The sequence below is a fragment of the Herpailurus yagouaroundi genome, unplaced genomic scaffold, assembly GCF_014898765.1.
Source record: "Herpailurus yagouaroundi ecotype Mexico unplaced genomic scaffold, PumYag 253, whole genome shotgun sequence".
Taxonomy (NCBI): Eukaryota; Metazoa; Chordata; class Mammalia; order Carnivora; family Felidae; genus Herpailurus; species Herpailurus yagouaroundi.
Window position 1 is genome coordinate 9,639,795 of NW_024412470.1, and position 14,220 is coordinate 9,654,014.

The window sequence follows — 14,220 nt, forward strand, 5'->3', positions numbered from 1 at the left end:
TCTGTCTCTGCCCCTCCCTTACTCACTGTCTCTTTCTCAAAAATAAATAAACATTAAAAAAATATGTATTACATACTTTCTTTAAAAAAGTAATTCTTAAAATTTCTTTTAGAGAAAAGCCCCACCTATAATATTCCATCTTGTGACCACTTGTCAGTAAAAGATAAAATTTACTAATTTCTTCTCTAGACCTAATTTTTAGAATTTTTCATTTATCCAGATGTTAAATTTTATGCTTTGGTCAAGACTTAAATGCTCTATAAAATGCATTTATAGAGCTCAATATTTTCATGCAAACTCCATCTTAGACCTAGAGAACGCTTCCTTTTTTTTTAATGTTTATTCTTGAGAAACAGAGTGAGAGAGCAAGCGAGGTGGGGGGAAGGGGCAGAGAGAGAGGGAGACAGCGAATCAGAAGCAGGCTCCACGCTGCCAGCACAGAGCCCAACGCGGGGCTCAAACTCATGAACTGTGAGATGGTGACCTGAGCCAAAGTCAGACACTTAATCGACTGAGCCACCCAGGCGCCCCAAGAACCCTTCCTAATGGCCACTGAACTATGCCCCATATCTTAAGGACCCACCTCTGTTTGCTCATCCTCTAGATGGAAAGAAAAAAAGAAAAAAACCTGCATTCTAGTGATTAACTCGTCTGGGGAAACACCAGAACCGTGTTCTTCTGAATTCCTGACAGCTACCAAGTATGTGGGTAAAAGAGAACAAACCAATGACGTGAAACAAGGTTTCCCCGCCTTCACAGTACTGACATCGTGGGCCAGATCACCCTTGGGTGCAGGAGGCCGCCCTGTGCGCTGCGAGTCTAGCGGCATCCCTGGTCCCTCTCGCTCACTCCTCGCCGGTGTCACCCCGCCACCCTCCCAGTGGTGACACTGCCGAAGGCCTTCCCAAGCAGCAAATCGTCTCTGGTTCAGAGTCATTGTTACAAAGTGACAGGAGGATGAAGTCCGAAGACAAACATTCATCTAAAAACTGCTGCTGCGGGGATACCTGGGCGGCTCAGTCATAAGCGTCGGACTCTTGATTTTCCACTCAGGTCACGATCTCATGGGCTCGTTGAGTCTGAGCCCCATGTCAGGCTCTATGCTGACACACCGGAGCCTGCTTGGGATCCTCTCTCTCCCCTTCTCTCTGCCCCTCCCTTGCTCGCTTGCTCTCAAAATAAACTCAATCAATCAATCAATCAATAAATAAATAAATAAATAAATACCACAAGGCTGCAATTTCCTGGAACTGCCAATTTGGTTTTCTGCCTTATGGCCACGTTTCTCCCAAGTTTCATGTTTTTCTAGCAGAATAATTTCCTCAAGGTACAAATGCCACTCCAGAGACAGGAAGAAAAGTTTATTTGACTGTCCAATTATTTTCTTAAAAAAATTTAATTTCTGATAAAATAAAACACACTTTTAGTACCGTAGAAAGCTTTTGACACATACGAGGCCATATTATTACTATGTACAACTTCAAAAACAAATGTTTCCAGCTGCAAGTACAGTGATGTTGAACACCCTGACTATGCCCCAGCTGTAGGAAATTTCCTGGTTGGCCAACGTCTTCCTTGGCTCGGAAAACAAAGTTTACAATTGAAAAATAGAAGTAAGACCTTCAGTGAGTTGAGAATCATAAAAATGCTTTCTGGAGTTCAGTCATCTGGATCCTGGGGAACACGCGGGAGTTGCAAGAGTTCAACAAGCAAAAGGAAACCCCGTGGATATTCACGGGTGAGTATTCCAGGAGAGGCCCTGAGGTTCACAGTTGCTCTCTCAAAAGTAAAAGCTATCCTTACTGTGGTGGAACTTAGTCTCCAGTTCACAGGCCGTTCTTCACCAGCTCATGGACTCCGTTCTCATCAATGATTAAAGGCGCGTGGAATTCTTTATCTGCCACGTAACTTTCTATTCCCTGAAAGAAGGGTTGGAATGAAACACAGAAAACCGGCAGGCGCTAGTCATACGATGCAGGACGCCGTGACTATACCAAAGATTTAAAGCATGGATGCCAAAAAGTGGGGTTGAGATGCAGAATTTAAAAGTCGGTAAAAATCTACTTAGTATACTTTTTAAACTGAGCTTACTGACCAATTTACAGAAGCATAAAACAAATAACAATGAAAGGAAAATGACTCTGATTATAATTCTTGAAGTAAGTAAGGTGTTAATCATTCTTCCTATCATCATCAACCAACAGAGTCAACTTTCTCAGCAATGTGGCTGTCTCTGATGCTGGAGCTAAGCAATCTGACAAGGGTCTCCAGGAAAAATATCACCTATTAGAAGAGTAGGAACCCCTAAATCCCCCAGTTCTGAAAGTGAGAGTACCAAGTATACGAACAAAACCACCCTTTGGGAGAAAAAAGTGCACTGCATTTTAAAAAGCCAGATAGCCCCCAAATCCAGAGAACAATCTGACAGTGGCCAGAGGGGAGGGGGCTGGGGGGGGGGGAGCTAAATGGGTGAAGGGGAGTGGCAGGTGGAGGCTTCCAGCTATGGAAGAAGTAGGTCATGGGATGAAAGGTCCAGCAGAGGGAGCACAGCCAAGGGCACGGCGGTAGTGCCCTATGGTGACAGACGGCAGCTACACCTGTGAGCACAGCAGAACGTACAGACCTGCTGACTCACAAGCTGTGCACCTGAAAACAATGCAACACTGGGTGTCAGCTATATTTCAATTAAAAAACAAAAGAGCTGGATAACTTATCTTAAAAAAAAAGCCAACTGTTTTCAAAGACCACCGCATTTCAATGTGTAAATGAAATGGACTATTAAACATTCTGTGGCAACTAACCCCATTGTGGGACAGACGCAAAGCCGTAACAGGAATTCTCAAAGAGAAGAATTTGGAACAAATGCAACCTCTTTTCTCATTCCCAGGATGAGCAGGGCAGAACACTTAAACACAAAATAGTATCAGAATCAGGGACGCTTGGGCGGCTCAGCTGGTTAAGCATCCGACTTCAAGTCAGGTCATGACCTCGCGGTTCTTGAGTTTGAGCCCCCCTTCAGATCCTCTGTCCCCCTCTCTCTTTGCACCTCCCCGACTCGCGCACATGCTCTCGTTCTCAACAATAAACATTTTTAGTTAAAAATAAATAAATAAAAACAGTATCAGAATCCTACTTTTCAAAGAATAAGAAGAAAAGGAAAATCAGACTTACTTCTCCAGCATAGGAGATAAGAGGAGAGATTTCACACTGAATTGGTACATCATTGGCATCCTTCAAGCTAAGAAAAAAAAGCAGACAAGTTGAAGGTTCTGCTTCTCATGTTACTGCCAGAGTGAAAGTACAGACCACCCCTTCCCTCTGAGAAGCTTGCAGATAACCGAACTCTCCCAGTTAAGCAAACAGAACAGCCGCTATCCTGATGGCCACCAGATTCCCTGAGGATTAAGGGAACGTGAACTTGTCATGGTCCAGAAGACGCTATGGGGGGCGAAGGCCAGTAATTACCAGCAGATCTTCAAAGCACTTCACCTGTACCGTTACACGTGTCCCTCTAACGCACATCTCATCTTTTACCATGGTTAAGTTTGAATGTCATAAAGAAGGGACTATTTATGCACTATATACTATAGAATATATACTACGGTCCAGGCCCGCTAAGCACTCTGACTCCTTCATATTTCACCTTAATCCTGACCACGACCTTGAGAGTTAAGTACTCTCAAGTAAGTACTAATATGGACAAACATTCTAAAGCTGTACCATCCAACATACATTGGCCACCTGCCACATGCAGTTCCTTAAATTTAAATTTTTGAAATTAACTAAAATTCTAAAATTCAGTTCCTTGGTCACAAAACCCACATTTCAAGTGCTCAGTAGCTGTGAATGGCTAATGACTGCCCAATCAGATGGCACAGACATAGAACATTTCCTTCACTACAGAAAGTTCTACTGGACAGCGCTGTTCTAAAGGTCAGTTATTTCCCGGTATACATTTTCCGTGCAATCCAAACCTCCTGGATTAGCTGAGCTGATTCATTTGATGTTTCAAAGTGCTTCTCTGCTACTTTCACCAAAGTCTCTTTTCCAAGAGCTAAGGCAGAATGCAACCCAAGCAAAGACAAGGCCAAAGTCACCATTTGCTTCCCCTAGGTCACATTCTAACATATATAGCTACTCGATCCTGAGTTTCTAAAAGTTTCTAAAGTTTTTAATGTAAAAGTCAATAAGCAATGTTTTTAATATGCTTAAAGGCATGAGACCTCTCTCTAGGTTTTTCCACCGGCAGGACTGAGAGCACACAAAAACTAGTCTTTCACAACCTCAAACGGCAGCTTTCCTTTGTTTTACCAAATATGTATCCGAAGCTTTGGTGGAGTCAAAATCACAGGGCGATGCCCAAGCTTCCTTTTCTACACAGAACCATGTGGGGGCACCTGGGTGGCTCAGTCAGTTGAGTGGACATCCACCTTCAGCTCAGGTCATGATCTCACAGTCCGTGACTTTGGGCCCCACCTTGGGCTCACTGCTGCCAGCCTGTCAGCACAGAGCCTGCTTGGAATCCTCTGTCCCCCCACCCCCTGCCCCCTCCCTACTTGTGACCTCTCAAAAACAAATAAATATTAAAAATAAAGAAACAGAACCATGTGGCTTGAGTTCAAGGTGTTCTAGATCCTTCTCCAGCTTGCCCTACTACTTTTCACTCAAACCAGCCAGCTGCACACACTTTGGATTATTCCAAGTCATTCTCAACCATGTCAAATAAAAATCTGGACTATCCAAATTATACCCATCCTCCAAGATTCAGCACAAGCCCCAACCTTCCCTTGACCACTGCATCTCGTAGTGATTGCTCTCATTTATTTATACCAAAAAAATGTATATATATATGAGAGACATCTGCTAAGTCACTGCCTCCTAAATAATAATTACTTATGTCATACATTTAACACATTAACACACACTGCCTGATGATGTTACTTAACTCTTATGCATCTTGACCTCCCAGTAGGCTTAAGAAAGGACTCTTTTCTCTTGTGAAAACTACTGCAGTAATGAAGGTCTGTGAGTAGGCCTGCAAAGGTTTGCTGGCTGAACGAATAAACGAAGTACGGAGGTAGATGGCTGACGGACTAATTTGGAGAAAAGACGAACTTAAAAAATGGGGCACACATCTATCCAGACCTGTGTCAGATTCTATCAAAAGAGCTCAAGAAATCTGGTCCCGACCCTCTGGGGCAGCTCGGAGTCATATTAAACCATATGGGAAAAACAAGGACCCGTCTCACCGATGAGAGGCACACAACAGCCCCGTCCCACCAGAACCCATGAGGAATTTGACGTCTGCCACGATCAGAAGGTGGTTTTGGACCCAAGGAACACATAGCTGACCTAAATGTAACTTCTCTTCACGTACCACAAAGAAAAGAAAGCCACTTTGAATAAAGCTGGATGCCCAGAAGGAGGAAAGACAGAAGCTCCCATCACCAAATGCAAAATCGCAGGAGATCGGCAACTTAAACCAGTGACAGTACTGTTCCCTAAAGTCTTTGGCCAAGAGTACTTTTGGTAACTAACTGCTCCATAGGGGTTAAGATGAAAACTAGAACTAATGTCACCTGGTCAAAACTCAGCACCTTGTTTCCATTCTTTCAGAGTATCTCCCAGCTGTTTCCTTTATACAAAATACCTCCTCACCTCTCACTTACAAGTAATCTTTTTCTACTCGAGGACACCCTTTAGAGAGAAGAATTTCAGCAGGAACAATTTTATTTCTAAGTCCGCGATCTCATTGGGGGCTCAACTTTGATTTCATTTTAATTATTCTACAAGTGACTAAAAGGACATCATTGGGGAGACAAGTACTATATAAAAGAACCCAAACAAGAAATAGTGTTTAAAACATTTGTATCTCAACAGAGGTAGCTGGCTGCTGATTTCAGCTCTGTCATTAAGAAACTATTTCACTTTTTGAGGTTAAAAGCTGTGGCTCGGGGCACCTGGGTGGCTCAATCGGTTAAGCCTCTAACTTTGGGACAGGTCATGATCTCTCAGGTCATGAACTGAGCTCATGAGTTCAAGCCCCACGTCGGGCTCTCCACTCTCCGCACAGAGCCTGCTTCAACGCCTCTGCCTCCTTCACTCTCTGCCCCTCTTGTGTGTGTATGCTCTTTCTCGCTCCCTCAAAAAATATACATTAAAAAAAAAAAAAAAAAGGCTGTGGCTCAGTGAGAAAGATATTTTGGGTCAAAAATCTATTCCTTAAATTATAAAAGCACCTTGCTCCTGCAGCGCCTGGATGGTTCAGCTGGTTAAGTGAGCAACTTCGGCTCAGGTCATGATCTCACAGTTTGTGAGTTCGAGCCCCACATTAGGCTCTGCACTGACAGCTCAGAGCCTGGAGCCTGCTTTGGATTCCGTGTCTCCCTCTCTCTCTGCCCCTCCCCTGCTTGTCTGTCTCAAAAATAAATAAACGTTTAAAACAAATAAAATAAAATAAATAAATAAAATAAAAGCACCTTGCTTCCATATTTTAAAAATGATGGATGGGGCAGAAAATAACACAGTGTTCTGCATCTTGGTTCCCAAAGGCATGAAGGGCAATAGTCACCTTTGGTTCCTATAAGAAACTAGCCAGATCTGTGATCCCACTTCCTTGTCTACGGGCAAGGAGACACCGACACCGACAGGGACCCATCTCCATAGGGAAAAGGTGAGTGACACAGGCAGAAAAAAAAGGAAAAACAACCACAAGGACAAAAAAGATATCACATCGCTGTGGCTACTTCTTTTTAAAAAAATTTTTTTTAATGTTTATTTATTTTTGAGACAGAGAGAAACAGAGCATGAACGGGGGAGGGTCAGAGAGAGGAAGACACAGAATCTGAGCAGACTCCGAGCTATCAGCACAGAGCCCAATGTGGGGCTCGAACTCACGGACTGTGAGATCATGACCTGAGCCGAAGCCGGACGCTCAACCAACTGAGCCACCCAGGCATCCCCCCCACCCGTGGCTACTTCTCAGATAACTCTCATCTCCAGATCCTCCACCCTGTACGTTTCCCAAATTATCTTCAACGCTTAAAACTTCTAACTAAATAATTTCTCAGAGGTAGCAAGAACACCAGACTGCCTCTTTAGCTATAAGGATAATGGCTTTTGCAAACGCTATCAATACCCCAATGAGAGAGGATATGTGTTACTTCTAGCTGCAAATTATCTGCCATTCAGACAAAAAGCTTCTTTCTTTGGGCGCAGGATAAGAACTGACTAAAATTAACACACAAAATTAACACACGGAAGGGAGCTGTTAGTATGAGAAAACACTAAAAGAACAGTTTTCTCTATGTTAAGAGCCATCAGATACATCGGAGGCCGCAAGCTTTATACTGAGAGCACATCTCCAATTCAGTGAGACACCTCTTCAGAATGCTCTTCTTATCTAGCTGATGCTGGGGTCTCAACTTGCTCTCCCGGCCTGGAACTTGCCCAAGGCCTTACCCATCACTAGTGGATCTGTCACTACAGACTCAAACATCCACGTCAGATTCTCTAGTAGAGCATGCTCCCCACTGCCAGCATGCACGGAGACTCTGAGTTAGTGTCATCCCAACAGATACCGGCCACCAAGTAAGCGCAGGACACCCCCACCAAAGCTTCAACCATCCACCCGCCCCGGACCACCAAAGGGCAGAGCACTAAAGCTACAAACGCCAGTTAGTATGGAGGGAAGCACAGCCCCGTCACCATGCACTGCGGGCAGGCTGGGATATTTACTTGAGATTGACATCAGTTGTGATGGTCTCTGACTTCCCATTTGTAGCACTGCTATGTAGGAATAAATAAGCATTAATGGGAATGGAAAACAAATCAAACAATAACAATGAAGTGGAAATGCAAAACATACTTGACTGAAAGGCATGTCGATGTATGGTAAATTATAAACTTGGCAAAGGAAATTGGAAGGGGTAAAAAAAAAAAACTCAACGGCCAGCGACGAAGCATGAAGGACAACTGACGGGCCACAGAGCAAACGTGTTGACGAGACAGAGCCTGAACGTGGCTCTGGGCTGCGATACAGCCCAGCCCCGGCCCTGCTGGTAAAAACACGCTCACGGACCAGTCAGCTGGCGGATGTTCTAACGTTCCCCAAGGCATTCTAGTGCTTTTGAGCATGCAGCCGGCCATTTTATCCGTTACGAACATAAATTACACGGCAGCCTGTTTTGTACATAAGTGCACAAATATCAAATGAGTTTGAAGGGGGTAATTCTAGGTGCCAGTGAGGGTTTGATCATAAAATTCAAGAGTTAGCTTAAAATTGCTTTCTCTTAGACTGAAATAGCTAAAAGTGCCTTCTTTTTTCTAACTTTTAAATCCCAAAACATTTCTCAAGTTTGAGTATCAGTGAATGCCAGTGCCACCCCCTTCCTTTCCCAGCGCCTCCCCCAGTGACCGTGAAGGAGCCGCGGTCGGAGGGGCAGCGAGCCGACATCTCATAGGTCGCATGTGGGTGGCGGGTCTCTGGCGGGAAGTGGCAGGTGGGGAGTCTCACAGATGGCACAAGTAGTAAGGCCACAGGCACTTGAGTGGCAACAACCAGTGCTCTCACTCTGCGGTGCAGTGTGCCCCCGGCGGGCTTTACCCATATGGCATGCCAACAGGATTCCCTCCTGACCGCCCTTCAGCAAGAGTCATACACGGACATGGTGGACGCATATCCAAAACGAAAGATTCAGAAGTGATTCCTCTTTAATGGGAAGAAAAGCTATCACTCTCTTTGTAACGGGCAAAAGCCACCATACACTGGGAACTGCCCACGTCAATACTATGCTTTTTGAAAAAACAGCTAGGAACAGTCAGAGGGAGAGGAGAAAGGTCCGAAGAGACAAAGTCCAGGAAGCGTCCACACACACGAGATCAGACACTGACTTACCGAGGAATGGCTGGGAGGCGAGAGCCGTTTTCGTCTATGAAGTGGCCCCCCGCGTTGAGGACCCAGCAGTGATGAAGGGACAGCAGGGCGTGTCGCGCAGTAGTAGGATTGTCCTTCCCGTTCTGACTGTCCGCGTTCTTCAGCGGGGAAAACTCATCTTCACGTAGCACTTCATACACCACAAACTTCCTGGAGTGGAGCCATACAGGAACCACTTTATCATAAAGTTTAAAACTGCAAACACAGCTGTGATCTGTCTACACAGCTAAGCCCTGGTCCTCAACAGCTGGTCTTAACCTGATTCCAGACGAACACTGAAAGAAATCCTGCTCGTCCCTAGACTAAAGCTGGAATTCTTTTCTCCAATGCAAAAATGAGAAATTATTTTCACCCCGAACTACAAAACACTTCATCTTAAGTCAGAAAGGTCAGAAATCTTAATGCAAAACCCATGAGTATCTGTTCTGGGGGTGGGGAAGGGGGAGGCAAAAAAAGACGCCTTAGAAGCCCACAGGGGAAGATGAATCTTATACAGCTAATTCGTCTTCTGCATTTGTACACTGGCCAAATTCGGAGACACATACCTCAGCCTCGAATGTGATCTCTGATGGAGAGCTATAGAATCTAAAGTCATGTTCTCCGAAACATGTACTCATAGGTCAGTAAGACAGCCTACGCACAAACTGGGCCAATTCCCTAGCTCAACCTTTTAGTCTCTTAACCAAAGTAAGTGACAATTTTAACAAAATTTAACAATTTTGCAGGAGAGTCAGACAATGGACTAACGGGTGTAAAGAAAACATACAGGTTGGGGCGCCTGGGTGGCCCAGTCGGCTGAGTGTCCGGCTTCAGCTCAGGTCATGATCTCACGGTTTGCGAGTTCAAGCCCCGCGTGGGGCTCTGTGCTGACGGCTCGGAGCCTGCAGTCTGTTTCAGATTCTGTGTCTCCCTCTCTCTCTGACCCTCCCCCGCTCGTGCTCTGTCTCTCTCTCAAAAATAAATAAACATTAAAATTAAAAAAAAAAAAAAAGAAAGAAAGCATACAGGCAACTCAAATCATACCCCCAGGTTGGTGCTTTGAGAGAATGATAATGAGTCTCGACAGGACAATCACAGCCACAACGCCACACCTCACATACATGCTCCCGACTGTTTGCTGAAAACAGCGTCCTGGCCTAACGGAGTGAAAAGCAACATTTCAAGACCTGTAGCTAATCTTACTGGTGCTGCTGAAAACATACTTTGCAAACTGGAAGATGTCAAAGACGAATTTTTCCATCTTTATTCCATTTGGTTTGTCTGGCTTAATTAACTGCCCCTGGGAATCCACGTAGGGAATCTTCTTTTGAGCCACATGGTGCTGCAACTGAGGTTCATAAATACTGAGTAGGAGAAAAAAAAAAAAAAGACATAATCACTTTCCGAAGTTAAAATGCCAGAAAATCCGATAATCACACTCAGGCACAAATGCACCCACAACCTTGCTAAGACTGTCAAAGTGAAGCGCATCTGGGAAGTTTCGGTTCATGTTTAAATGTGAAGTGAACAGATTTCCCTATCCACCTCCTTAGTTTTAAAAGAATCCAGTAACGATCTCCACGTTAAAGAGCACACACCACAGCTCACACCAATGTCTCTCCCAGTTTCCGTGTCTTCCAAAAAAGGTTCTGTTCTTTGCCCCAACTTTCCCAACCGAGAGCCCCTGAAGTGTGGAATGGGAAGATGAGGATTGACAGTTGTTATGGACAAATCAACTAACACAGCTACAAAGCGCAGAGTGGAACGGGAGACATTACAGAACTGGAGTCAATACCCTACAGTAAAGCTCAGGAACTTTTTGAGAAGTAAACCATCATCATGAATGTCTAAAAGCTACCACATGAAGCAGACAGTGAGAAGGTCCTTCCCTTAACAGACCGATGGATTAAAGAAGCTTCTGATGTTATGCTTTTATCCCACCACGCTGGTTTCCACCCAGGTCTCCGGTTCTTTCCCCTACTGGTTCCTGAATGCTAGTGTGGGAGCCAGCTAAAATTGGGTGGGCAGCTTTTCAACACTAGATGACCTGCATCCACCAGCAGGAATTCTGAGGCCCTAGACGCAGGGCAGACAGGCTCCTAGAGATGTGCACCCTATATGTGAAAACAACAACAATGTGAGATAAATTTCCACTTGATGAGGGTGATCTTCAGGGGAGAAGATGAATTCCACAGAATAAGGACTTGGGGTGTCTTCCTCCTTCTCAAGTGACTTAGTTCCTGAGTAATGACAGAAGAATCTATCTTGCTCATACTTGACAACATCTCTCAGAAACGGGACAGTGAAGAAGTGGTTGGCAATATTCCCCGCGTTGAACAGCAGTCGCCCGTCCGAGCTTCGTTTCTGAGCTGTTGCCAGGGAGATCTCACTATATTCCACCACCTGGTAGACTCCGTCCACTCGGCAAACCACTCCCACGGGCTCCGTAGGGTTCGTTTTCTCTACCACCTGCCAAAGGAAGACAGCAGCAGGAAAAGAAATATAATCAAATGCGAGATTTGCCATTTTCAAAAGCCACATCTACAGTTTTGCTTACATTGTCTTTAAGGCATTAAGTCAAAAGGAATCTCTAACTGCAGACCACCACCTACCCATCTTTATATTCTTTGACAGAGTACTGTCCAACTGGAAATGAAGTAAATTATCTCCTTCCTGTTTATCACCTAACTAAACCATGGAACAGAAATGCCGTCACACACACAGAGCCCAGAGGAAATCACATTTGACTGGGAATAATTAAATGAGGAGTCTACTTCCCCACAAATACCTTATTTTAATTAATTTACCCTTAACGACACTCAACGGTTGAGAATAAATGAAATGAAATTTCTCTGGGATTCATTAATACAAACGTAAGGCATTTGGTCTCTCATTTTGTATTGCCTGAATCATTATTTCATTTGAAAATGGTGCTTCTTTTGTTTTCATTCATGAATACAGCATGTTCCTTGTTTTTCCAGGAGTTGGCGAGGAGGTAGGGGGCGTCAAGGCAGGCAGGTCACTGGGATCTGGCTCCAACTTCAATCAGAAAAGCCTGCCCAATACTTATCTGTTTTGCATGTTAGACTTTGTCTGAAGTTGATTCTATGCTTTAAAGAAAGTTTGAAAACCAGTGACTTGATCATCTATCAATGGCTCTCGGCTGGGGGGAGCTGAAAGGTGTATACCTAAATCACAGGGAAATGTAGAATATGTAATTTAAGAAGGAAAAAAAAACCCTCACAAGTGATTCTGATGCTCCACCACCCTAATCCAACACATCACTGACCTAAAGGAAATGTTCAGAAGAAAATTACGTTAAGCACTGTGTGAGATGCGCTAAAATAAAATCAAGATTCAGATGAGATGAATACCCGACAGAAGATTCAAACAACGGGAAGGTTTTAAAGATACTGCTGTCTGCCCTGTTCAACTAGCAATCCAGCATGCTTTGGAGTAGTTTGAAAAATCTGTCCCCAAACTAAAAAGTCTATCCTAAGCATACATGAAATCCACATCAATAAAGTTAAAACTTTTCCTCCGCAATTGATTTCTTAAAATAAACCCGGCCAGCGGCAGTCTCCTCCAGACAACTAAAGCCACCATTGAGGACTTCGTTTACACAGCAATTAGACGCAGAGTCTAGCTCGGTGAGGCAGGGCTACTGGGCACGGAAGTCCGCTGTGTGGTTTCACTGTTTGCCACCCTGAAAGGAGCACACTGTTCAATTTTCTACCAAGGAAGTGGATTACACTGGGGGGAAACATACAACAAAATGATTTCCATCAATCACAGGCCTATGTGCAATTCTAATCTATCAACCCCTCACCCTCACCACCTCCACAGCTGGGGGTCTCACTAGACACGGAATTTGGAATAGAGTCCTCTCGCTCCCATTTAAACCTACACACACACACACACACACACACGCACACACACACACACACACACACACACACACACACACTAGATTTTCCAGTCACCTCTGTGTGCCCCTACTCCGACCAGCCATAGAGAACAAACCTGAGCACATTCACACTTTATGGTTCCCAAGCGTTAATCTGTCAGTGAAAGATGTACTTCTATGACAACTCTTGACCCTCCAAATATTACAAAAGTATAGATTACAGAAGAATGCATTTGCAAACTGCGTAAACGGAAAGTCAGTTTCCATTACACAGAAAGTTATACAGCACAAAATTAAGAAGTTTGCTTGACTTTCTCAAAGGGAAATCCTGAAAAGCTGAGTTTGAAGTACCACTCCAAGCTCCAAGTTCAAGCTCAAAGCTCAAGCAACTACTCTACAGAGTGACGACCTCCAGTTAACAATGGTTCCTGCCCTGTTAGCGCTGGGCTTCTGCAAACCACCGCTCTGAGTCTTTTCTCAAGGTTCTCACTCCATGAAAAATACTGAATTCCTGAATTCACAAAGACGGGAGCCTTTTAAAGAAGTAATGAAAAGAATTCCACTACCACACTATGAATAACTCCCTAATTCAGATGTTCGTAAAAATATATCTCGACATCTTGATTTTCAATTAAAACAAAAAGGGTGGGAGGGCAGATTACATAAAGGCTTTCTGCCATTTCTAAAAGTTTTTAACATACACCCAGTCTTACCGCAATTTGACAACGGAGCAGTCCATCTGACTACGTAGTCACTCACTGAGTGACTTCTGCATTATGTTCCAGACACAGAACTAAGCAGGAAGACTGAGAGTCCTGGAGAACCCACAGGTGGTGGTGAAGAGGGACAGGTTACACCTATATCTCTGTGTGACCAGTATACTCACAAATAGTAGTACATCTAATTTCAAGGTTTTTAAGCTGTCGGCAAAAACGTAATCACTCCAAAGAGTTTGGTTTTATAATGTGATAGTATACTACAACTAGGAGTTGGGGAATGTGAATTCTAATCCTGTTTCTGTGAATGGGGATGAATGACCTTGAGCCTGGAGCTCACTTAGAACTGGGCCTCAGAGTGCTCGTTTCTGAGATCAAAGGGGCTGATGAGATGATCTCTGAGGTTCTTTCCAGGTTCACCACTCGGATCCTATAGAATTTAAATTGACCTGAAGCCCAGAGCAGCAAAATTAAAGTTTCTGTTTTAGAAGGAAGAGTGACACCAAGCGGAGCAAAGTCAGAAATACAGTCTAGTTTTTTTTGTTTTTTTTTTTTTAAGGCTCAGCTACTTAAAATGCCCTGTTTCTATTATAATTTAATAACCATTTACAATACAGTGCAGATACTCATACAGTATTAAAACAGAGAGGTCGGGGCGCCTGGGTGGCGCAGTCGGTTAAGCG

The 14,220-nt window shown here is 44.1% G+C and overlaps 1 protein-coding gene across 4 annotated transcripts in view; it reads right to left on the reverse strand.

Annotated features, from left to right (window-relative positions):
* Nucleotides 1-1,340: 1,340 nt before the first annotated feature.
* The window catches only part of UAP1 (UDP-N-acetylglucosamine pyrophosphorylase 1), a 39,538-nt gene continuing 26,658 nt past the window's right edge, over nt 1,341-14,220 (reverse strand). The window contains exons 6-12 of one of the 4 annotated variants that reach the window (XM_040460909.1): nt 11,190-11,383; nt 10,138-10,278; nt 8,897-9,085; nt 7,738-7,788; nt 3,172-3,238; nt 1,804-1,919; nt 1,341-1,594 (exon numbers count right to left, since the gene is read on the reverse strand). In XM_040460909.1, the coding sequence (XP_040316843.1) occupies nt 1,827-1,919; nt 3,172-3,238; nt 7,738-7,788; nt 8,897-9,085; nt 10,138-10,278; nt 11,190-11,383 (735 nt within the window). In that variant the 3' untranslated portion in view covers nt 1,341-1,594; nt 1,804-1,826. Of the gene's footprint in view, nt 1,920-3,171; nt 3,239-7,737; nt 7,789-8,896; nt 9,086-10,137; nt 10,279-11,189; nt 11,384-14,220 lie in introns of all 4 variants that reach the window. The other 3 variants (XM_040460910.1, XM_040460908.1, XM_040460912.1) reach the window with 3 other exon arrangements.